Below are 24,453 nucleotides of genomic sequence, written 5' to 3'. Positions count from 1 at the left end.
CTGCAGGCTTATGAATGAGTGTCGGTTCAGACTTTGTCTAAAATGTAGGCTAATGCCATTTTTACTGTGTCCCCCTTTCACTTTTATCAGTGTCAGGTGAGCCGAGGGGCGTGACGGTTTGGCATGCGCTCTCTCGCCACCATTAGTACCTTTGCTCACTCGACCGCTCCCGACTTTTGGCTCGGTTTTGTTAAATACTGTGAAACCTAGGTAAACTTTGTAGCCTGTCAGCATCTCCAGTTCACCATGGCTCTCCAAGCCACCGCTCTGGTCACCTCTAAGTGGCTGGCTCAGGCTGTAAAGGTCCAGGGGAAAATGCGGGTCTTGGACACTTCGTGGTATTTGCCCAAACTGCGGAGAAACGCAAAGACCGAGTTCAAGAAGAAGCATGTGCCGGGAGCAGCTTTCTTTGACATTGACCAGTGCTGCGATAAAACCTCTCCTCTGGACCATATGTTGCCCTCAGAGGACTATTTTGCGGAATACGTCGGGAAATTGGGAATAGAAAAGGACACGCACGTCGTGGTCTACGATGGCAGCGAGTTCGGGGCGTTCTCGGCGCCACGCGTGTGGTGGATGTTCCGAGTGTTCGGGCACAGTGCGGTCTCTATGCTCAATGGGGGGCTCAGGAACTGGGAGCTGGAGGGTCGACCTGTGAGTGACCGGTACGTCAGACCCACAGCGACCGAGTTCAAAGCCTCTCTGAACCGCTCGTGGATAAAAACCTATGAGGATATCCTGGATAACCTGGAGACTAAAAAGTTCCAGGTGGTGGATGCCAGGCCCACAGGCAGGTTCAAAGGGCTGGACCCTGAACCCAGAGACAGTGAGTAGTCTGCATTAGAGCCTTTATGTCCTGTATGCCCCACTCAGGCTTTTGAAGAGATACATTCTTCTCAGAACTTCATTACATTTTCAGATTACTGACACCCTTATTTCAAATAGCATCCTCAGAGCACAGGCACACTGACATGAGGGGGCGTGTACTGTATCTTTATTCTTATTGCCTCTTGATGACAAATGCGTTGATTATGATTAAGATAACTTCATAACTCAGCTATTGTTGGGACACACTTGTGCCAGGATTTCCGGTCTGACTCGTGTCCGTTTGTAACTGAAATACTTCTAAAGAACCCAACGTTACACTCTTTTCCCTTGGAAAAGATGGTGACATGCATTTTTTTTATGGAATTTTTATCTTGGTCAAAGTGATGACTGAGTGACTCACAGTAACGTCCCACAGTAGCTTTTATTACGTACATTGCTGATCATCAGTTTTTCCATTAAAGGATTTATAGACAACATTGATGATCTTATCGTACCTGTTTTTAAAATAAACAGAATGACTGAACCAATCAACTTGTTTAAGAGTGTTTAAGAATGACCGATCAAAAACTGGTTCGAGGATTGCAGCTGGAGGCGGGTATCAATTACCAGTTTGAAATTCTCCAAATGTCTTCCTGTTGTCTGTGCAGATTAGTTTTTCTGGCAGTTGTACACTGCAAAAGAAAGACTTCAAACTCATGGCAGTGGAGGTGGATAGACACACAAACGTGTCACAATAAGTTATTATTGTTATTAGGGGAGTGTATCATGGCTCATGATATTTTATGTTATTTACCCCTGACACTCTCTTTACTAGTGATGGGGTAATTAATGAACAAACATGGACAATAATTACTATCTTATAAAACACAATTACAGTTTGACTCTGACAGTGACGTCAGGGCGACACGGGTATGCAATGGGGGGGGGGGGGGGGGGGGGACAAGATAATGGTTTGCTAGTTCCTTGTACACAGTGTTTTATGGAGTTTGCTCTGGGCTTGGATGACTGAACAACACAAACATGAAAAGAGGTCAGGCAGACAGGCCGTACTTAGATAGCCCACATTTTAGCTATAGCCAATGAACCATACACACAAACACACACACACACACACACACACACACACACACACACACACACTGCTGTACCACAGTAGCAGACAAAGTGAATGGTTAAACATTGAGATGCAGCAATAGTCCAACCTTTGATCTGCTGATGTTTTTAAAGACTGCACTCAGTGAATGGACAAAACAGTGATAAGGTATAGATGTCTTATCCATATACTTCCCACAGTACACACACTGTTAGAGGGTAACGCTCTGATGTGCTGTTGCAGGGCTCCTCTGCAGGCAGAACACTTCTGAAAGCAGTTTGAGCAGTGACCTTTCTGACTGCTCTCTTAAAAAAAAGAACTTCCCTTTTCATTGCATGTGTAAATCCAGCCTGGATTTAATTTGGGGGGAACAAATAAAACTTTCACATGCTAAATCTGCTCTTCTGATTGACTGTCTTGGGAGTATAAGCATCAGTTTTTGTAATGTCTGTTTTCATATCAAACATCGATACAAACACACATATTTGTCTGTGGTAGTAAAAACGTAGCAAATGCGGGTTTCACTTTCTTTTCCTCGATTCAGAGTTTTGCTTTTGAAACACGGAACCAATTTCCCACTATAACTGATATAGTCAAGACTAAATACCGCCTGTCCCAGTGTGGTTGTGGTTTATTAACACCTGGCTATTTTTTTTTTCACATTTAAAATGTGATCTGAAGAAACCCTTTCTGGGGTTTCGTCCACATGGTCCTTCTGTAGCCAAAAGGTCACAAGGTTGAGTCATCAATGATCACATTATGTTCCTTTTTTTATCTTATATTTAAGACTGTCATCTTCGGTCATGGACTTTGACAGTCCTCTGTCTCATGCCTCTCTAGTGATTTATTCAGAGTCGAATAAAGCTGAGCTGGACCAATATAACTTACGCTTCTTACTCTTTCTGATGCTAGCAGAGTGGAGATGCCATAATAAGAGGCAGTCAATAAAAAGGCAGATTATAATGATTTTCTAATCATGTGTACTCTATAACAAGTTATTCAGAAATGGGGATCATAACAGTTTTACTAATGGCACTAAACATGTGGTAAAATTATTTGTGATGTAAAAGGTCACTCCAGGATTAGAGACTACATCAAGAAGGGGTGTAGCTAGAAAGGTCTAAAAAGTAAAGCCAAAACAGAAGTGCCTTAAACCTGGATTCTTTTTAATGGCTGGCACAACTTCAATAGTAAGCTTTTACCCAGTGATTGTGCAGTGTCATTGGTTTCACAGTTGCTTGCCACATGTGGTTTTAAAACACCACAGTCACAATGATGAAAATGCGTCACAGCGAGACTTCACTTACTAGTCAATGGGTGATGTCATAGTTACTATGTGCTACTTAAAGAAATGACAAGAAAGCTTGTCTAAGAGTTCGGGCTGTGTTGAAGAATAAAGGTTGTCTAACCAAATAACGACAAACTCTGTTTTTGCCTCATATACTGTATTTCCATGTATCTTTGCATGTGTTTCAATAAATTGCTGCACATATTTTCCATTTTCCCTGCAAAATATTTAGAATAAAGAGCAGCAGCTCAAGAATTTTACTGTAGTCTACATTCAAAGTGTAGAACATAATCCAGACTGAGAAAAACAGAAGGGATCAACACAGGGTTAGCATGACTTAAAAGCCTCAGAGCCACCAAGGCTAATCAAGATCTCTAAAAGTCTTTTTAATTTCATGTTTCTGTGCAATATCCCATTTCTTAATTAATTAAGAGTACACATTTGCTATTTCAGATTATTTAATCATATTCTGAATGTATCTGCTCTTTCTGATTGACAGACACAGAGCCGGGCCACATCCCTGGCTCCATCAGCATTCCTTTCCACGCCTTCCTGTCACCTTCTGGCCACTTCCTGCCAAAGGAACAACTCCAGGCTCTGTTTGCCCGTGCTGGTGTGGATCTCGACCGCCCGCTTTGTGTCTTATGCGGCTCTGCAGTGACCGCGTGCCACGTGGCACTGGCGGCCCACGAGTGCGGGCACCCGGGGGTGTCGGTGTATGACGGTGGATGGTCGGAGTGGTACACCCGCGCCGTGCCCGAGCACGTCATATCAGATGGGAGAGGGAAACATTTGTGATAACAGGAAGGACCTGTGACCGATGGTTTTAGGCTGGATCACTTGTGCTGTTGTTGCTGTTGAAGTTTGGTCATCTGGGAATTGTATGACTTCCTCCTGTGAAGCCACAGCCAGCAGCAGGTTAGCAAAATTTCCCAGAATGTCCAAAAAGCTCCTGTATTAATAATACACCACTGGGGATTTTTTTTTAAATTGTTCATCTATTATATACTGATAGATGATTTGTGATTAAAGTCATCAATATGTGGACACTAAACTGAACTTCTTGTTGGCAGCTCATGGACTCAAAGACACCTACACTTTGTAATCTTGTGTAATCTTTGGTAAAATAAATATGAACATGTTTATCGGCGCAGTTACTGATTAAAAAGGACTGAAAATAGACAAAGAGCAGAGTCTACTTTGTTAGGCTCTTACAGTAATGCAGTTTAAACAATGGACTTTTGACCTGTTGACTGATTAGAGCCTAAGGATAGTGATGTTTTTCTGTTTGTTTTTGTTTTTTCCCCTTCCAAAGTCAGATATCCTGAGAAGTTTGTGTCTAAAGAAAAAATAAATTAATATATCATCATGATTGCTACTGTCTCGTGTCATGTTACACATTGCCAATTACTGTACAGCATTTTAGAAGACTGTTTTTCTGTGGTGACTTAAAATGATTTCAGTGATGCAATGCTGATGCTAAAAATATTGCTTTTAATATAACAAGTAAATCACTTTTGCCATATACAATAATCATTTCTTGAGTAAAGCTCAGCATGAACAGATATAAAATAGTCTTGCACAATTAAAAGCTAAAGGAAACAAAAAGGTGGCGTCAAAACCCACTTGTGACTATCACCAAGTACTTGTGACGTACTTGGTGATAGTCACACGTATTTCATTACAGGCTTTTTTCCACTGCATAGCAAAGGAGTTGCTGTACATAAGTTAAAATGTTAAAGCTGACCTGTGAAAAGGAAGTGAGACTCAAATGTCCTCTCTTCCTCTTTCGCATTAATAAAAGCCTTTTGCTTTTTCTGAGCAGTATAGTTGTACACGTGTCACCGAGAAGACATTATTGTGCTGTTGCAGTGTGGGAGTAGTCACCCTGTCCTGGCTCTTAACTGGTGAGTGTGCTGCTCTGATAAAGGATTTCTGTTATCTTGCTGTGAACATGAGCTCCTTTGGGAAAGTTGTTGGTGATAACTAAGAACAGCAGTGAAGTCCCAAGATAATCTCTTGGTTTGTTTTTTATGTCATAAATAATTGGGGTTTTTTTTACATTTTAAGTTTAATTAAATTTTATTTCAAAACACAACCTAAATTCTAGTTAGACTAAAAACAAAAATACTAATAAGAAGAAAAAGCTCGCTTGTTTTAACACTGATCATATTTTCAGGGCTTTAATGTGAAGTTATCTTTGTGAAGTTAATATGTATCCCTTTCCACTTTAAAATGACCAACATTAAATGCCATTTGAGTTTGTGTTTCTAAAGCTTCCACTCGAGGGCAGCACTACACTAGAGTTTTAAACCTTGGCACTCAGCACTGTTGTATAATAGGAGCTCAGGTGAAATAGTCTGAACATTTAATCACGAGTATTTTTAATTAGTTTCTCTGAGCAGCTTTGCTGAGCACCTGCATCTACACACAGAGTTGTCTCAGGATTGTATCCACTTGAAAAATGTGTTACTTTGTATAAAAATGGCTTTAATTCTTAAATAGTTTTTGTTAAAGTGTTGCCGTATCTCAACCAAACGGTCGCAGCAGATGGCTGCCTCGCCCTGAATCTGGTTCTGCTGGAGGTTTCCTCCTGTTAAAAGGGAGCTTTTCCTTCTCACTGTCGACAAGTGCTTGCTATTTGGGGGTCATGTTATTGTTGGGGGTTTCGCTCTATCATTATAGTGGCCTTACATCACAATAAAAAGTGCTGTGAGGGAACTGTTATTTTGATTTGGCACTATATAAATAACATTGAACAGAATTGAAACTGACATTGTTAAAAAACTTGTGGAACAGTCAAACATTTACTCGTCAAACAGTAAATGAAGATTTTTCTTCAAGAACACCTCCAACATTTTGACATTTATTAAGTATCTTTTGGTTATAGTTACATAATTAAATTCATATTACGATCATTTATTTGTCTATACATAACTATTAATGTACAGTTGGTGATCTTAATTGGCTTTAATGTCCTTTATGAGTCTAATGGGCACCATAACTTGTATAAATCCCGTTTTAAATAAATGTTGGAACTAGTCATTAAGACCCATCAGGAAAGTGTTTCCTCAGGTCTTTTTTCTTTAGAGTTCAAGGCTTTTTTGAAACTAGAGTCTTGAGATATTTCCATCTCTGGTTGGTCTCTTGCTGTTAGCTGTTTTTAGCATGCTACTGATGCTTAGAGAGATCTAATGTTCTGTTCGCAGCAGTGCAAAGGCAGACATCGCAGACAGGAAAATAATATAAAAGATAAAGTTGTAAAAACAGTTTATAAACTGCTCCTTTTTTCATCCGTCTCAGAAATGCATTATTTAGAAAGTAAAAATATGACATAATCATATTTTTTCCTTAAAATGTAAAGCATCATGGACAAATGACATTACATAGCAGTCAACGGTAGTTACAAAAGGTGCAATGAGCAATCAGCTAATACCAGCCACAAGATGTCACAACAGTACAAAATATTAGTATAATATTATACTATTATAATATTAGTTATAATATAGGCAATGTGCTAAGAAGTGAAGAGTGTGCTGAGAAGATTAAAGGAATACTTTAAGAAGCTAATGAATGTAAAAAATGAGAGCCAGAGGGGGACGGAAAGTAGATAGTTAGCCAATAAGGAAGTGCAGAGGATTAGTAGCAAGGAAGTGAGGCAGCTATAGAAGAGTGGAAAGGCAGTTAATCCAGATGACATACAGCGGAGGTATCTAGGTGAGAGGGCAGTGGACTTTTTAACTAGATTGTTTAACACAATCCTGGAGATTGAGAGGACCCATGAGTAATGGAGAAGAAGTACACATCTTCTTCATTCCTTTCCGAGAACAAAGATGATGTGAAAAGCTGTAGCGGTATGGCTTCATGCTGTGAAAGAGCACTTCAGGTGTAATGTTTGCTTTAAGAGTGTTGCTGGGTGGGCACCGGTTTAGCATAGTTGGATGAGCAGGCGACCATGTGCTGCACATCTCCCCCTCTGTCTCTTTTTGCATTCCTGTCAGTCTTCACTGTCTCCATCTAATAAAGCCAGAAAAAGGCCAAAAAATATTTTTTAAAAAAAGTGTTGCTGGAACGTCAAAAGGGGTTGCAGTGTCTTCATGGATCCAGAGAAAACATATGATAGGGCGCCTGAGGTAGCGTGTTAGGAAATCAGAAGTGTATGTGAGTGTGGCGCAAGACATGCAGGACGCCAGCGAGACAGTGGGTTAGGTGTGTGGTAGAAATGACAGATGAGTTCAAGGTGGGGATGGGATTACATCAACGTTTGACTTTGAGTCCCTTCCTGTTTTTGATGGTGATGGACAGCCTGACAGGTGAAGTCAGGCAAGGGTCTACGTGGACTAACGATGCTTACAGATGATATTTTGCAGTGGCGAGAAGGTAGCAGAGAGCCTGGACATGTGGAGGTTTGCACTGGAGAATAGAGGAATGAAAGTCAGTAGAAGATAGAATACATGAGTGAGAATGAGAGGGATACAGGTGGAACGGTAAACAGAGGTGGTGAAGGTGGAGTCAACCATCCAAAGCCTCATATAGTAGACAACAGAGGTGAAGAAGAGAGTGCAGCGGGTGGAGATGAGGGTCAAGGTTGATGTGTGACAAGAGTGAATGGAAAGATTTCCAGTGTGGTGGTGAAACCTGCTATGATGTATGGTTTGGAGATGGTGGCACTGACAAAAAGGCAGGAGGCTGATGTGGAGGTGGAAGATGTTTTACTGAGAGTGACCAGGATGGACAGAATTGAAAATGAGTACATGAGAGGTATAGCTCATGTTGAAAATCATTTTTGGAGGGGTTAAGGGTTTCAGGATATTCAACCCCTCATGAACAAAATGTATTGCCTAAACGTCTTATACGTGTCTGGCCAGGTTCTAGTAAGTTATGCACAAGTTAACTTACTAGAACCTAATCGTGAGACTGGCCTACTTTTTGGTTATCTGCTTGTGTGTGTCTGACGTGTCACAGCACATGATTAATATTTGTTTTGGTGTCTGTGTTAAAATATTGTGTTTAATGCTTTCTCGCCTGTGAGGCCCAGTTCAGTCAGATGTAGGCTGTCTATTTCTATCTGCTGTGTGCAGCTGGATGTGGTACTTGCAACAGTGGCATATTAAAAAAAAGTACGACACTCTAGCACACGTGCACGCTTCAGCACTTCTAATTTCAAGTTCTTACCCAAACTGATAGCATTTCACCAGCAGTGGATAGTTGTTTAATAACTGGGCACAGTCACTTTTTTGTAATATAGACTGTTCTGCCACTTATATCGTGCCTCCAGGAAACTGCAGTGGAATGATTGCCGTGTGAGTGCATGCACACGAGAACAAAACTAAATTTAGGACAGTGATGTGTTGTATTACTCAGTAACAAGTAAATGCATTGTGATACAGTAACAACAACACTGCTTTTTACCCACAGAAAAACCAGGTGGGATGACAAATAGAGGTTTTCACACTTTAATTAAATTAACCAATAAGCTTATTTAGTAAGCCAGCTGTTTCCCCCATTCTCAGCCTTTCTCACTTGCTAAGCTAACCTTCATATTTCTTATGTAAACATATGAGATATCAAACTTTCCATCAAACTCTCAGTAAGAAAGCACATTTCCCAACTAATCATTTAATCTGGCCCTAAAAAGAGTTGACTCTGAATTTCAGTTAGAAGAGCAAACAAAACAGAGGCATGAAATTATAGTTTCTGCACTAGCATACTACTTTTACTTCTTACCAAGTCATAGTAACATGCCTTTTTTTTTTTTTTTTTTTTACAAATAATAGAAACTCAGTGCAAAGGGAACAGAAAGTGTTTATGCGAACATAGAAAAAGGGGTTTTCACCATGTTTCACATTTCTTGACACGCTGATTGAATGTCACCGAGTTACAACCCCAAGGGAAACCACAGCACCGCAGCCTCTTCTTTTCTCAGAAAATTTTCCAATACGTCACTAGACGCAAGACGGCAAAACTTTAGTCAAAGAAATGTTTAGGGTACACGGCCTGAATAACCCTACAGACATGGAAATGACAGCACGCTGAACAACTCTGGAACGGTAAGGTCAATTTTTACTTGGTTTATCAGCTCTTTTCTAAGAGACATCAAACACAATTTTAGTTGCTATGAATGAATGAACCTGCGGTGAGGAAAGACGGCGTTGCAGTAGTTACAGTCGTGATGGAGAAAGTGATAAAGTCTACTCTGAAGCGAGATTAGAAGTGGTTGGTTACGTGCATGTGATGAATGGAAAAGGCTCTCTTTTTTTCTGTATTTAACTCATAAAATCATAACAAGTTAAAGCTCACCTATTGTGTTTATCCAAGAGTTCTCACTGTATTTTCCACAATATAATTGTGAACAAGACTTTTCACAGTTATATTGTAATTGTAATATATTCTGCACTAAAGATAACCTTAAAGGTCCAAGTAGACAGAAATATATTTAGATATAAAAACTAGTCCCAGTAAGATACCTAATGCTGTCTTTTTAATAAAAATGCTAACTCGGAAAGGTGCACTTTGAAGCAGGAAAACAGGTGTGGGGGTGAGGCAGGGGGAGGTGGCAGAATAGCAAAGACATAAAATAGTGTGGAGGAGCGAGAGAAGGAAAGGACGCCAGAGCTAAAGGGTTTCTAAAAGGACATGTGGATAGTTTTGTCAAATAAACAAAAGTCGTCCATGCACACAGAAGCTTTTTTGGGGGTTGCAGTTTGAAATGTGTCAGCACGCTAACAAGCAAGTTTATCATGTTGATTTTACACATAAACAGTATTAAACAAATTCAATTCAGACATGTCACAAAGCTCGTGGTAAGCTGTAAACACCCAAATGTCTGCCTGCCAGCAGCATTAGAGGAAACAGCTCAGGGGATTTATTGTATGTCTGTACAAAATTATGTGTCCCTGCATGCTCAACAGTCATACTGCTGCTGCCGCTGTTGTTTCAGGATACGCCTACTCCTAGACTGCGGCTATGATATGCTAATTTCTCCCACCTTCAACCCTTTCAGTTAAGAATTCAAGCCATAGCGGCATAATCAATCCAACCATCTCATTTCCAAGTATCTGATCACATAAAAACTACTCTGCAGATTCTGCTCTTGTCTATGACACCATAATAATAATAACGATGCCTCCATTAATCACTTACAGTAAACAAGACAAGGTTCCACCAACTGACAACCCGGCTCATTTTAGCTAATTATAGTCATCTTTACTGCCTCTTTTTGGTTGAACATCAGCCAAAAAACAAAAGAAGGAAAGAAAAAATACCCAGACAGGTCAGCAACTTTCTGGTAACCACCAGTTGCTTAGGGAAAATCTGCATTTCCTGACACTGACCATCTAATGAGTGACATTTTTGTCAGTCATTTAGATTGACAGGGTGGACCGGACTTTAAGCTTAACATGATGACTATTATGAAGCAGTTCTGATCTGTATGCCCACAGAAAGGAGTAAAACATGTTACTCCAGCTCACCACTAGTTGTGGTTTCAAAAACCGCTGCACCAGTAATGTCAAGAAAAAAGTAGTTCAAGAAATGAAGAGCAGACTTTCTGGATTGTGAATGAGGTTTTTTTTGTGTGCTTTTTTTGTTATTGGAAACAAACATACCTTTCTGGGAAGACAAAGGGGTTAGGATGTGGTTTAAGTTTTTAGTGTGTATTTGCATTCAGTTTGTGGTTGTTTTTCTCGTGTGTCAGTGAAGTGAGTAAGGAAAGAGAGAAAGAGACGAAAGAGAAAAAAAAGAGATCAAAGAGTGTCAACTTTTTCACTTTCCTGTAGGACCAGTGTAGGGGAAGTCCAAAAGTCAGTACACAAATGATATAAAGAGAACTAGTGCTTAACACATGAAAAATGGTTCTTAGAAGGTAAAGTATTAAGATAGTGTCTGATAAGAAGAGGCGAGAAGAGGAATCTTGATTTTTTGAAGTTATTAACAAAGCGGGTTTTCCACGATTGGATAAGTGGTGAACTGACGCAAATCATTCAAATCTCCTGTTAGTTGGGGAAGTCTGTGGATTGTCCAGTATGACTTTGATGAGTGTCATTAATCACATGACTTCAGGTTTGATTAAAAACAGACTTGTGATTTTAGTCTTATGAACTTTTTTTTAAAAAAATCCACCAGAACAGAAAAAGTCTTGTTGAAGTCTAACCAAAAACAAACAATCCATCCATCCATCCATCTTCTTCCGCTTTATCCGGGGCCGGGTCGCAGGGGCAGCAGCCCTAAGCAAAGAGGCCCAGACACCCCCAGCCACCTCCTCCAGCTTATCCGGGGAACACCAAGGCGTTCCCAGGCCAGCCGAGAGATATAATCTCTCCAGCGTGTCCTGGGTCTGCCCCAGGGCCTCCTCCCGGTGGGACATGCCTGGAACACCTCACCCAGGAGGTGCCCAGGAGGCATCCTTGTCAGATGCCCGAACCACCTCAGCTGGCTCCTTTTGATGTGGAGCAGCAGCGGCTCTACTCTGAGCCCCTCCCGGATGGCTGAACTTCTCACCCTATCTCTAAGGGAGAGGCCAGCCACCCTTCGGAGGAAGCTCATTTCCGCCGCTTGTATCCGCGATCTCGTTCTTTCGGTCACTACCCACAGCTCGTGGCCATAGGTGAGGGTAGGGACGTAGATCGACCGGTAAATTGAGAGCTTCGCTTTTACACTCAGCTCTCTCTTCACCACGACGGACCGGTGCAGCGTCCGCATCACTGCAGCCGCAGCACCAATCCGTCTGTCGATCTCCGGCTCCCTCCTCCCATCACTTGCGAACAAGACCCCGAGATACTTGAACTCAGAAACATTGGACATAATTGGACAATATTACTCAGCTCAAACAAGGCTGTCCATAAGACTTGGCTTTGATGACACTGTAAGGGTATAAAAAATGGTTTGTCAGAGTGGGAATAATTGAGGCTGAGGCATTCCTATCCAAAGTAATTACAGTGAATCATGTCATGCTCTGTATTCCATACACAACACCAGAGGTTACAAGTAGACAATTTTACATAATCCAGACCTTTATGTCTTTAAGAAATGCTTAAATGTGACTAAATGGACAGTTTCACCTGGCTTCAAAGATAAATATAGCTTGGCTCTGTCATCATAGCTATGAAAATGTGTGCAGTGTTTACTAGTGATATTGTTGAAGTTGAATAAAGGTAAGTGTTGGCACAGAAGCTCATGGAACTTCATGATGAATCTTTTGCATTTAAAAGACTCGCCGTTCTTTGAAAGTCTGTCTGAATGCCTTAACTGCAGAGGACTTCTACCCAGGCAAGAAGAAAGAGTTAGCTGTGATTAAACCAAAACACCCACATCAAACATGTGCCTTGTTTGTGCCGTCTGCTACAGATTGATGTGACTGCAGTGCGACGTTTATAGATCTGGTAGAGTGAAAGGTCCGTTTCTACAGATTCCTCACACTGAGGAGCAGCAGTGCATTAGAGGTATCGGGTAGGTGTATGTTGACAGACCATTTGCATGCGGAAGATCAGATAACGAATAAAATATAAGCAGTCTCATATCATAATCTGACACAATAAGTAATCTACTTCATTTCCTAACTGGTGTTTCTTTTTTTTATTCTGGAAGATTGCAAGGCTGTTATCTTCTTGGATCACTACATGCGACATTGTCACCCTAAAAGAGCTCTCATCAGAGAATCTCAATGTCAGGATGGAACTGATATTGCTTTATGCTGCAGCACATGACTCAATCTAATAGTACATTTTAAGAGGATGTAGTTAGTGTACCTCCCCCCCCCCCCCCTCTCACCTTTTGTATCAACTGACATCTTGTTAATTTTTACACAAAGTGCCTCCTGTTAAGCTTATCAACTTCCTGACTACTAAAACATTTTCTTGTAATGTGCATGACTGGAAACTGTATACTCCATTTATTAAAATCCTGCAAGTCTGAGCTCATTGCATGCGATCAGATTAAGTTTTTTTAAGAAGTGCCGTTAGCAGGAAGTGAACCTGTCAGAATAATGGAACATTTGAGTTCTCAGAAAAACATTTTGACCTTTATTAAACCTTGCAGACAGGTGACCGTAGAAGCACCAACATAATGTGCTTTCCCCTGTGCACGGAAATGGAAGAAAAACAGTAGTGTGCAGCTGTTTAGGCTAAAAAAAAAGGAGAACAACACTTTTTCTTTTTTTTCTTTTTTTTTTTAAAGAAATGTTACTGGCACCACAAATATTTATCAGTAAATGATTTTTAAAATGTTCCACTGCATTTTAAACTGCAGCAACTCATGGTATACTTGCCACGAACTGCCACAAGTGTTGACTTCTGCATGACACTTGGAACATAGTTTGTTAGACAGTTATTCTATGGATTGTGGCTGAAGATAATATTTAGGGTTTTAGCTGCAGGTTTAGGTTTTCTATCATGCTACAAAGCAGAATATATGTTATGTTATGAATGTGAATCTAAACATGTAAAGAATCTACGTCAGCGCTGTGCAGTATAAACTTAATATGTTTGCGTTAATCACAATGAAAAGAAAGGTTCGCTTGAATATCAATGTGTTCTTGCAGAGATAAAATGCTTTAAAAAAAAGTCTTTACAAATAATACTGCAGTAAACGCACAACGTGAAAGTTTTAGGTCAGGCTGTGGGTGTTTGTGGGTCAGCTTGCACTTGGCTGCAAAACCACAAGAACCACGAATCCACACAAACACATTTTTTTTTTTCATCCTGTTTTTCACAGAGTTTAAATGTCATTGCGGTCCGCACGCAAAGGCAGCTGCAGCTAATACGTTTATAAGTATTAGCTGTAGCATGCCCTTTGTGTGCATTGCTGTGCACGGTTAAAAATCCAACAGGCTGGGGGAAATGGCAGGCTGTAGTCAACAAACTAATAAATGATGATGAAGTGTAAAACTGAAACATTAACACAGAAGCTGCCAGTTTCTACCTGACTGCATGTTTAAATGTGTCATCAGTTACTAAATTTAACCTTATCTGTCAGTTGAAGGAAATGATAGGAAGTAAGAAACATGTGTTAACGTGCTTCAGATGCTCAGAAGTGAAGAATAATTAATCAGAAGTTCACATTTTAGTCTGGAGAGCAGTGCCGATTCAAAGTAAGATCCTCTACAGTGTTAATTGTTTGAATTGCTTGAATTGAAGCAATGAATTCAACCTCCCCCCCCCCCCCCCCCCGCCCCCCCCCCTTTTATCAGTTTGGGTTTGTGTAGCTGACACAATTATTATTATTATTTTATTAAGAGAACTGTTTGATATTTAAACTGTATTTTATTAAATAGTTTTACTGACTTCCAATGGAGATTGAATGGAAACTGCTGATATACAGACATTTTTGCACAAATGTGGGTGGGATGAAAAAGGCAGACTGCTGTATGTTCCAAAAACGAAGCTGATGAAAGGTTTTGCATGCCTTGAGTGTGCGTGGCTGAGTGTAAAATGAGAATTTGACCAGAGTATTTCTTTTCATTACCTGTTTTAATGGGTGTGGTCTTTCAGAAAAAACAGCTGGTCCTGTTTCACCCTGAAAAAGGAAATATCAATGGCATTGTATTTGGTGTTGATTTTGATGCATAAGCCTGATTTACATTGGAACTTTGTTGTCTCAAATCATCATTGTTCATTTATCCTGTTTCTGCAAGAGAACAAATGTCACATTTGTACAGATGTGGAACCGCAGAGGAGTGGGGCACTATCTCAAACACTTCTATTTCTGTTTTTCCATCGACTGCTTATGTTACAACTTATTCTTGATGTGTTTGTAGGCTGCAGTTGTGTAGAAGCAGAAAAAAAAATGTGACAAACTCCTCTGTCACATTGTTCCATCTTGTCAACCAGATGATTTGGGCAGGATGAGAAAAATTGGGAAGCGGTGAGCCAAAGTCTGGAGCGACTACAATCCTTCAAATTTTCCAGTCACTGAGCTTTGGAAACAAACCATCCCAGTGGCCTCAAAGAAAGAAAACTGAGGACTTAACAAATGGAGAGAAATAAGAAAAGCCTTTCCCTGTTTATTCTGCTGCCTGTGCTGCTGCTCTGCAGAAGTGATGAGTGTCCCAGGCTTCCAGAGAGTTAGTCTTTATTCCTCTTTATTCATGTTTAACTGATTTTAAGATCTGTTGTTTGACATATTTACTCATTTTCATTTCATCTCTCCTGTTTTAATTCTCACAGATCTCACTTGCTACACTGACTACAATAGAAACATCACCTGTTTGTGGAACAGCAAATACGTGTCTGATGACACTGCATGCACCATACATGCTCAATATAAATCTCACTTCTTGTAAGGATCTCAGTCACACAAAGAAAACCTAGATGCATAATACCTACAATACACGAGTCACAAATGTCATCAGTAACATCATCTACAGCAAAATCAAATGAATATTCTTCTTCTCAGCTCTTACAGCGCTTCCTGTGACCTAAAGTCTGTTGACATGTCCAGACCAGACCTAAAGGAGTGCTCCCTCATCTTTGAAATGGAATACACTGTGAGTGTGTGAACAACTAGCATTGTTGGTGGATACCCTGTTTATTAAAAATATGTTTAAAATCTGTACAAGAGAGAAAAAAAGAATCATCTGCTTTTTAAGGTATAGACAGATGTGAAGAATCCTGTGATGAGCATATGGCCAGCAGGACATTTAAGAGCACACTGCTTTCCATTTTATATTAGAGTATCTATGTAAGAATTTCAGGAAGTATAACCCAGACAGGATCAGGCTTCTTTTTTATTTTTACTTTTCTGCACATGAAGTGAAATTAAAGCTAATTATGGCCTCTGTGCAGACACAGACTATCAGTATTCCTGACAAGAAAGTGAAAATGCTCATTTCTCAAAACGTAGAAGCTAAACTGAGAGAGCATTCTGGACCCCTTTTTTCTAATATGTGCGGGTATACCTGCACATATGAAATAATAATATGTCAAAAATGAAGAAGAAGCATAACTGGTCCCACCCTTGTGATCACAATCTGAATTTCACTCTGTGACACCAAGGAAAACCTCAAGCCTCAAGCATATATACATCACTTCTAGATTTACATCGAAACTATTATCTGTAGATTTAAATCAAAACATTTTAAATTTACCAATTGATTTAGATCTTCACTAGTTTTGGATCATTTTATTGAATTTTTCAAAACAATTTCTTTCAGTTTCTGTCTTTCTATGTCTTGTCCATGAATCTGAGCTGTGCTCATATGAAGCAGAGTCTAATCACTTCCTACATGCCATCCTGTCACAGTGAGTGTAACCTATAATATACTACCTCATTGTTACTTACAATATGACCTATTTACGGAGCCCATGGAACATATTTGTGTGATTCGTGTGTGTGTGTGTTCATGTGCACACTCTTACAGTAAAGGTGAATCCTCCTTCGAAGCCAAAAGTCAACGCCACCTCTGTTTCCTGGTTGTCCCAAGACCCCAAACATGAAATGATCAGTTCATACGAAAGTGAAGTGCAGTGGAAGCAGCAGAATCAGTCATGGAGTGTAAGTTTAGATTTTGTATCACAATGTGAATGAGTTTGGGTATGAAGTCGAGATCCTGAAAGTGCACGTTTAAATAGTGTGTACACATGATCCTTGCCCTGTGTTTGTGTGAATTCATAGCAAGAGTAAATAAAGTGATATAAAAATCTTTCTGTCTGTCAGGATCCCACCGTGCAGAAAAAAAAAATTCAGTGCGAGTATGAGTGCAGGGCAGAGCTGGAGCCAGACAAACTGATACAAGGCGAGAAGTACGAGGTACGAGTTCGTGTGCGGTCTGTTGAACTTGAACTTAAACAGGGAGCCTGGAGTGACTGGAGCCCCACTGCATCATGGGAGTCACCAGTAGGAAAAAGAAAACCACCATCAGGTACTTTTTTTTGCCAAATGGCTCCAAAGCCAAATAGTTTAGTTTAAGAAACTCTGCAGAGTTCTCAGTCCTGCCTTCTCTCATTTTTCTAAGCTAACGTGATCGGCTCTGTCTTCTGTTTCAGTACAACAAGGACACACATTTTATAAGAGCAACTAAAGCCCACAGAAAATCTGTATTTGTTTTACCTGATGAAGTCATAGTCAGTACAGTCAGTACCATTGTTATTCTCTGTTTATGTAAATGACATGCAGCTCCAAGATAGGAAAGTGAAAATGTGAAAATATGCTGATGATATGGCTATTGTTGGTCTTCTATAGGAACTCGAGCCCTAATGATTTTGCTCAGGGATGCAGGTTGAAAGAAGGGTGTAAATTTCATTATTTCCTCGTTAAAAATGAAAAAGCTTGTCTTGAATTACCCAGTCCCCATGACCGGCTTCACTTTCTAGTCAGTCTGTGAAAGCCATTAATATCTTTAAGTATCTGGAAACACATTTTAAGGACAAGATTTATTTTTTTTATGCTCATTCCATTTACAGGGAAGCTAATTGGAGAATATTTTGTTATTTTGTAACTTGTTAGAACTACCAGAACAATTACTGGTCGATAACAACCTTGATTGGAATCTAGTATCTTCAAGCTGTCTTAAGGAAAGCCTGGTCTATTGTTACTGACCCCAAACACCCTCTTCACTCTGATTTTGAATTAATGCTGTCAGGATGATGTTACAAGATGCCTCTAGCTAGCAAAAAAGTCTATAAGAGATCCTTTGTGTCAAAAGCATTTAATATTTTTTAAAAACCATCATATACTATATGTATATTGGAGTTTTATTTATGCTTAGGTTTGAATGTGGTCTGATTCCTACCAATATTTTTATTATGATTTTATTGCCTGCTTGATTTTTGACTTGGTGAACCAAAGACAATTTTCCATTAGTGTGGACGATAAAGTTATTCTATTCTGTTTTCTTTTTTTGTATTTTTCAGATGTTCGTAGCCTTGTTGTGTGCATAATTACAGCAGGTCTTGTAGTGTTAATGGCAGTCATTCTCTGCACAACTAAAAAACACTGGTAAGCAAACTTTTCCAAAAATATCTCAATGTGCATTATATTGTGATTAGTTATTCTGGTATGATGTATTAAAAACAAAAAGATTATTTTTGACGACTTCGGTTTTGATTGTAATTTTGTTGCCTCAGGGTTTATGTAGTAAAGACAATGAAAGGTCAGCCCGTACCAGACCCAGGAAAATCCTCCCTGCAGAACGTACATTTTAAGGTAAGCATACAGGCTCTAGATGCGTCCTCTTTACTGTCTACTGTTAAATCATGTAATCAGGTTACAGTTTACAGTTTAAAATGAAAAACAATTGAAACTGCCATTTCAGGGCAGTAAAAAATGACATTTGTGTACTATCATGGTGAACATGTTTGCAGTAAATGTACATGAGTAGCAGCTATCCTTAGCATTTATTTTGAGCTGTGTGTCAGCCACATATGACTGTAAGTCGATGTGGCAGGGCGTGGCTTGCTGTGCCGTGCAGGGAGGGCAGACGCACCTGCATGGCATCCGCAATCATGCCCCGCCTACTTAAATACTGTAGTGGGTCCTGCATGTGGTTGGTACGTTGAGCTGGCAGTAGCAGAGCTGCAGCTCTGTGTGTATTGTGGACAGCAACCATCAAGTATTAATAAAGAATGATTAAAATGTCACTGGGTCTGCCGTGGTCGTTTACAGTCGAATACTGAATCTTCTTTAGTCTTGAGTTCAAATAGTTTGTCATAACCATCTACAAATAAAAATGAGATAACTGCAGCTCATAAACAGACACAGTATGCAACATAAAAAGAGAATTACTGAAAGTTGTGCTGCAGACAGTCTAACCAGACAAACGAAATTGATCACCGATCCATTCATCTTTTTAATCCTTTTCTTGAAGTGCAGATTGAATATCTTGTATATTTCAAATCTTTCTAATCTCTTCTGTTCTGTGACTTTCTCTCCTCCAGAGTGGGTTCCCCAGTGAATACTTTCACTCCTTCTTGAAACCAGTGGAAATGATCACTGTAGAATTAATGTCGCCTGTTGATGCTGCTGTGGTCTACAAGCCAGATGAGAAGATGGTGTTGAACAAAGGCAGCTATGACTCCACCAGCTCCACCTTCACTAACCCAAGTTACTCTGAGCTTTGTAGCCCTCCTCCTATTTCCTCACTCACTGCTGGGAATCTGAAGCCCTGTGCGGCTGACACGCCTTATGGTCCTGTTGGTGCTCAGGGCGAAGGAAAAAGCGCAGAACAGGAAAGCGATGAAGCGAGAGAGAAAGAAAAGGAGACGTTAATGTTGCTGCTCAAAGGCAGCAGTAACAGTGAGCCAGTGCAGGTGATTTCAGACTACGAGAAAACTGAGAGGCTCGACAATGATCGATTTAGGCTCCAGAGTCTAGATTCAGGCATGTGCAGTTGTGAAGAGGTCAGTGAAGAGAGCATGGAGGCAGATAGCATCAATATGACTGATAGCCATGATGAGGAACCTGAGGCTGAGGAAGAGAAGGAGGGAGGGAATAAACAAAAGGCAGATTTTAAAAGGCTGTTTGGAAGCAGCGGAGGTGTGTTTGGCAAGTCTATCCAGGTTTGTTCTGACTATGAGCGAGTGGAGAAACAGCAGGCTGACAGCCCGGAGCTTCCCAGCTTGGATTCAGGTGTTAGCAGTGGGGGAGAGGAGCAGCTGAGTCAGGATGAGGGCATGGAGGATGTTGATAAGTCCACCGAATCTACACGCTTCCTGTTTCCACCTCATCCTTCCAGTGCTTTACCATGCTCCCTGCTCTCTTTTCCACAACTACCTTTGAACTTGCCTGGGCCACGACTGAGTCCAGCTTTGCACCTCCAGCCAGGTCACATGACACAGGGGTTTGCTCTGATGTCAACAGGCAGGTCGGTGGAGCCCTCTGGTGATGGATATATGCCAGTGAAACAGGAGGAGGGCTGAGAACAGACAGCAGGCTCAACTAGCAGGACAAAATAGCATGTAGCACTTGGAGGAGTCATCACAGTCAGTCAGTTCTCAGGAAAATGTAACATCACATAATTCTTTCTCTTCTGCTCAGTTTTCAGCAACTTTGACAGTTTCATGAATGTATTTTACTTTTGTTTTTTATATATTTATATCAATATTTATGCTGTAACGGGTGTATTAAATCTGTAAATTAAGTCTGTGTCAAATTGTAAATCTGTGTAAACTGTGGTAAACTTCCCTACATGGATTAAAGTTTTTGGCCACATACATATTGAGCTATTTAAATCCATACCATGAAGCTTCCAGTGCACATTTTTTATCCTTTTTTTTTCTTTTGTTGTCCCGTTTGGATCTTTAGCCATCAGAATTGTCGTCTTAAGGCCAAGAAAGATGCCAAGCAGATTTATTTTACCAAGTGGATCATCATGGCCATGCCATATTGGTCCATTTGATTGACCTTTATTTTAATTATGTATTTATTTTATTTTCGGTTGCTACAAACGGGACAGACATGACTGGGGGAAAGGACAGGGAGAAAGAATGAAAGAAACAGAGGGGAGAAGAGACGGTGAGGAAGGGGGGAAGAAAGAAAGAAAAACAAACAAAACACCTGTCATGGTCCTGGGCCATGTTGGCCCAGTATTCATAGTTTTCGTGTGTTCTTGTATTTTGTTCTTTATTTATGCCTTGGTTCCTAGGTTGTTTAGTTAAGATGTTCTTTATTCAGTAACCCCCTGTGTGCCCCTCTGTGTATCTGTGAACCCTTGTTTCCCCTCCTTGTGTTTTATTCCATGTTTTCCCCAGCCCGTTATGTCCGTGCTCTCCCCGTGCTCTCTCTCCTCCTGTCTGAACCTCTGTGTACTTCCTGTTTTACTTTGACAGTCTCTCCTAAGAATGGCTGTATCCCAATTCAAGGTCTGCAGCCTTAAAGTACGCAGCCTCAACGGTCCTCAAGGGCCGCGTACTCAAAGACCACTAAGGCCGGAAGTGTGAGGCTTGTGAAATGGGACGGTCTAGCCTCCGTCGCACTGCCCAGGTTGCCTAGCAACCATGATAGCGGGAAACGTGTGGTTGACAGAAATGAAGGAGAACATATTTTGTTCGTTTGTTTCTACATGAGCTTTGTGTGATTTAATGAGTATCTGAGGCTGAGACCACAGGACTGTAAAACATGATTGTTGGGCTTCATATCTGTACTGAACAGTCATATAAGATTAGCTAGTAAATAACAATTAGCTAATGTTGTTCATGAGACTAAAGTCAGTGTAAATATATGTAAATATGATATGGCCAATATTATAGTTATTATATTAATCATTATTAGTTATTACAGCAGTGAGTTTGAACTCTGTGTCAAATACTGAGCTTCAGTAAAGATTCAAGTTGCAGCTATTTATATGTCCTATCACCTTAAATCTTCACTCAAAGACACTCAAGTATCTTTGACAGTGTATATATAGATGTATTATATATAAGAGACAAATGTTCCTTCAGTATGTTGGCATTACTAAATTTGGCTCAATGCTTACATATATGTGTAAAAAGCAAATGTACGAGCTGTGATAACTGTTGAAGAATGAAGAGTAGACTGATATATTAAATATTCCTTTATTGGGTGAGAAAATCAGACCATGTCATAACTGCTTTCAGTCATACAGAATAGATATCAGAGCCTTGAACAGGCTGACTTCTGCTAAATGGGTCAAACTGGGCAGAAAGTATACAAACACATAACATCCTTATAGAATATGATGTAACACTATAGATCAACTTACCTCAGAATATATAAAGCATATAAACAGTTACAGTAATATGACACAACAAACACATCACTGCTACTAATCCAAAATACTCGAAGCTTCATAGAACTGAAACAAACATTTATTTTTAGCTCCATTCTGCTGCTGATACATACTTAGCGCGGCACTCCGCCGATCGGCAACCAGGAGTGAGCCAGTACATACATGAGCGCCCAGCCCCAGTCGACAAGAACCACCAACACACCAACGTCTGAGGGCATCAGCCACCGGCAGGGAGTGTGGTGAGGGGAGACAGGCCTCCGTACTTTGGAGGGCCTGAGATGTACCCTGAGAGGTTGAGTCTAAGACCCAACTTGACATATAGACACAGACGAACAGGCGCACGCAGACACAAACGTGCATTCCCACCCCAATATACACAACCAAATACAGAGCTGTACGTTTTAATTTGTTTCCAAAACCCTGCAGTCAGGACATGCTATATTGTATTTAGATATAAGCTAGCGAGCTAACTTCCTGCTAACTTCTAACTCCGTTAAATATCATAAATTCCGCTTTCATGGATGCCTGGATGTTAAACTCAATTGTTACACCTGGTAGAGCAGAACGCTGATCAATTTATTAAAGATGAAAGACTTTAGACAGTTTTTCAACTCTCAGTAATGCCATAGTGATCGTTTGATATATGGACCTGCAGCGGAGTTTAGGACCAGACACGGCTAGTGATGTCAGACTTAACGACCGGATTACCTTGTATGCTACAACAGACAAATAACCAGAGTACTCTATTATGTGTATACTTTATCATGCTTGGTTTCAGGACTGCAGTGTTGACAGTCTTTATTTTGTGTTTTTCTGGATTCGATTGGGCAAATTTTATTTTAAGCAAATGTCTTAAACAGCGCATTTTAATTTTTATGTTTGAATACATAAAGGCAGTGTGTACAGATGGTTAAATGACTGCAATGTAGGTACAGTGACAATGATTTTGATTTTATTTATTCTTGTGTGGCAGCTATTTACTGACTTTAAGAAGTTATTTGAAATTATGTCATGTCATGAATAACAGTTATTTTCCATGAAAGCTAAAAATGGTTAGAATCTCAATAAAAATTAATGAGAAATACATGCAATTTTACAGTTTTTTGGCTCACCGTGTTGTTTTGAGGTTAGGGGTGCCATTAGGTCATGGTTAGGTTTTTGGGTAAGTGTTAGGATGCCTGGGTCGTTGACCCAGGGTTTTTGAGTTTATTATATTATTTATAATTTCTAGTCTTTGGGTTTTCGTTAGAGTCATGTCTTATGGTTTGTCTCTGTGTAATCCTTAGTTGCTGTCTCCCCTGTCTGCTATATCCCCGTGTCCAGTCAGTGTCTGTGTCTGCCCTGGTCCCACATCTCTGTTCCCTCTGTTGTAGTGCCTGCATGTGAGTCTGTGTCTTTTGTTCAGTCTGTGTTATGTGTTTCCTGTTTTACTTTGAAGGTCTCTGTCTTATCTCAGTGTGTTCAGTTTACGCTTCCTTGTCTCGTCAGTTCTGATTTGCCCCAGCTGTGTTTCCCTCCTGTTGTCCATTCCCTGATTGCTCCCTCTATGTATTTAAGCCCTGTGTTTCAGTTTGTCATTGTCGCGATCTACCGTTTATTTAGCTGTGTGTTTTTTCTATCCTCCGGTGTAAGTTTATTTTGATATTTCCAGTTATGTTATATTTGAGTTTAACATTAAAGCGGTTTTGAGTTTAAGTTTTGTCTCCGGAGTCTGCACTTTGGGTCCTTCTCCTGCCTGCACACAGCCATCACATAACAGTAAGGGTTAGGGTTAGGCATTGATTTCTGATGGTGGGTTAAGGGGCATTATATCAATTCAGTGTCCTCACTAAGAGGTGAAAACGAACGTGTGTGTGTCTGTGTGAAGTTTTGATGTGAATCTGAAAAACACAATTTTGAAAACACTGGAATACACTTTTTCCTTTTCTTTCTATTCAAACAAAAATTCCCACTGAGGCTTTTCAGTGTGAAATTTTGTTTGTATAGAAAATACCTGTGCCATTTGTCCCTGTTGCCATCTACTGGTGAACATCACCTTAACACTACATCAGGTGAGATTTTCACTCTGCACAGCAACACAAAACTCTTTTAACAACACAAACAAACAACAAAATTAATACATTTTAAAATGATGTAGACGGCTCAAGATAATGTTAACAAAGACTCAGTGAAAACTGAAGTTTATCTTAATCCTTAAAATATGCAGGGAATCACAGTTGCTTATGTCCAGCATCACTCTGTTATTATAAATTTTATCTAAAACGTGGCCAGTTTAATGTCTTAAACTGAAATCACATTAAAGTTTTGATCAACTAAAATCCAGCTGATTTTTTACCCAAAAAGTTAGATGTGACATATAAAAAGTGGGCAGGACAAGGCTTAAAGGTATACTGTACATTTTATGATAAGGGAACTCTTAGGGACTTCCAGTCAATAAAAGATCAATGTCAGTTAAGCAATAGTGATTTTTTTTTAGGTTTCTCCAAATCCAGCATCATCTACATAACTTTATACCCAAGAGAATAGATCTTTTCTCTTTTCCTGTTCTGAATATATTTGTTAAGG

The 24,453-nt window shown here is 40.1% G+C and overlaps 2 protein-coding genes across 3 annotated transcripts; both read left to right on the top strand.

The window, feature by feature from the left end:
• The first annotated feature begins 71 nt into the window (after positions 1 to 71).
• On the top strand, positions 72 to 15,152 carry LOC146517416 (3-mercaptopyruvate sulfurtransferase-like). Of its 2 annotated transcripts, XR_014874620.1 has the most exons (3): positions 72 to 826; positions 3,709 to 9,259; positions 14,962 to 15,152. XR_014874620.1 is itself a non-coding variant. In XM_085163266.1 (2 exons), the coding sequence occupies exons 1-2, from the start codon at positions 247 to 249 to the stop codon at positions 4,005 to 4,007; spliced, it is 879 nt and encodes a 292-aa protein (XP_085019392.1). In that variant the 5' UTR covers positions 72 to 246; the 3' UTR covers positions 4,008 to 11,313. The 2 variants fall into 2 exon arrangements, 1 of the variants encoding a protein (XP_085019392.1); XM_085163266.1 differs by lacking the exon at positions 14,962 to 15,152 and having other exon boundaries at positions 3,709 to 11,313.
• Positions 15,151 to 22,950, top strand: LOC146517415 (uncharacterized). The gene is made up of 9 exons (XM_085163265.1): positions 15,151 to 15,267; positions 15,371 to 15,482; positions 15,600 to 15,690; positions 16,357 to 16,444; positions 16,564 to 16,697; positions 16,860 to 17,064; positions 18,056 to 18,140; positions 18,269 to 18,347; positions 19,079 to 22,950. Exons 1-9 carry the CDS (start codon positions 15,177 to 15,179, stop codon positions 20,057 to 20,059), a joined length of 1,866 nt encoding a protein of 621 aa, XP_085019391.1. The 5' UTR covers positions 15,151 to 15,176; the 3' UTR covers positions 20,060 to 22,950.
• Positions 22,951 to 24,453: the final 1,503 nt, after the last annotated feature.

The sequence above is a fragment of the Neolamprologus multifasciatus genome, chromosome 6 (genome assembly GCF_963576455.1).
Source record: "Neolamprologus multifasciatus chromosome 6, fNeoMul1.2, whole genome shotgun sequence".
Lineage (NCBI taxonomy): Eukaryota > Metazoa > Chordata > Actinopteri > Cichliformes > Cichlidae > Neolamprologus > Neolamprologus multifasciatus.
This window is presented reverse-complemented; position numbering and strand designations above follow the sequence as displayed.

What these genes read in the sequence shown, in the direction of transcription:
- LOC146517416 (XM_085163266.1), top strand. Translation starts at nt 247, where the DNA reads ATGGCTCTCCAAGCCACCGCTCTGGTCACCTCTAAGTGGCTGGCTCAG. An exon ending in GGACCCTGAACCCAGAGACA is followed by an intron (nt 827 to 3,708) that starts GTGAGTAGTCTG and finishes TCTGATTGACAG; the next exon opens with ACACAGAGCCGGGCCACATC.
- LOC146517415 (XM_085163265.1), top strand. Translation starts at nt 15,177, where the DNA reads ATGGAGAGAAATAAGAAAAGCCTTTCCCTGTTTATTCTGCTGCCTGTG. An exon ending in AGCAGAATCAGTCATGGAGT is followed by an intron (nt 16,698 to 16,859) that starts GTAAGTTTAGAT and finishes TCTGTCTGTCAG; the next exon opens with GATCCCACCGTGCAGAAAAA. An exon ending in TGCACAACTAAAAAACACTG is followed by an intron (nt 18,141 to 18,268) that starts GTAAGCAAACTT and finishes TTGTTGCCTCAG; the next exon opens with GGTTTATGTAGTAAAGACAA.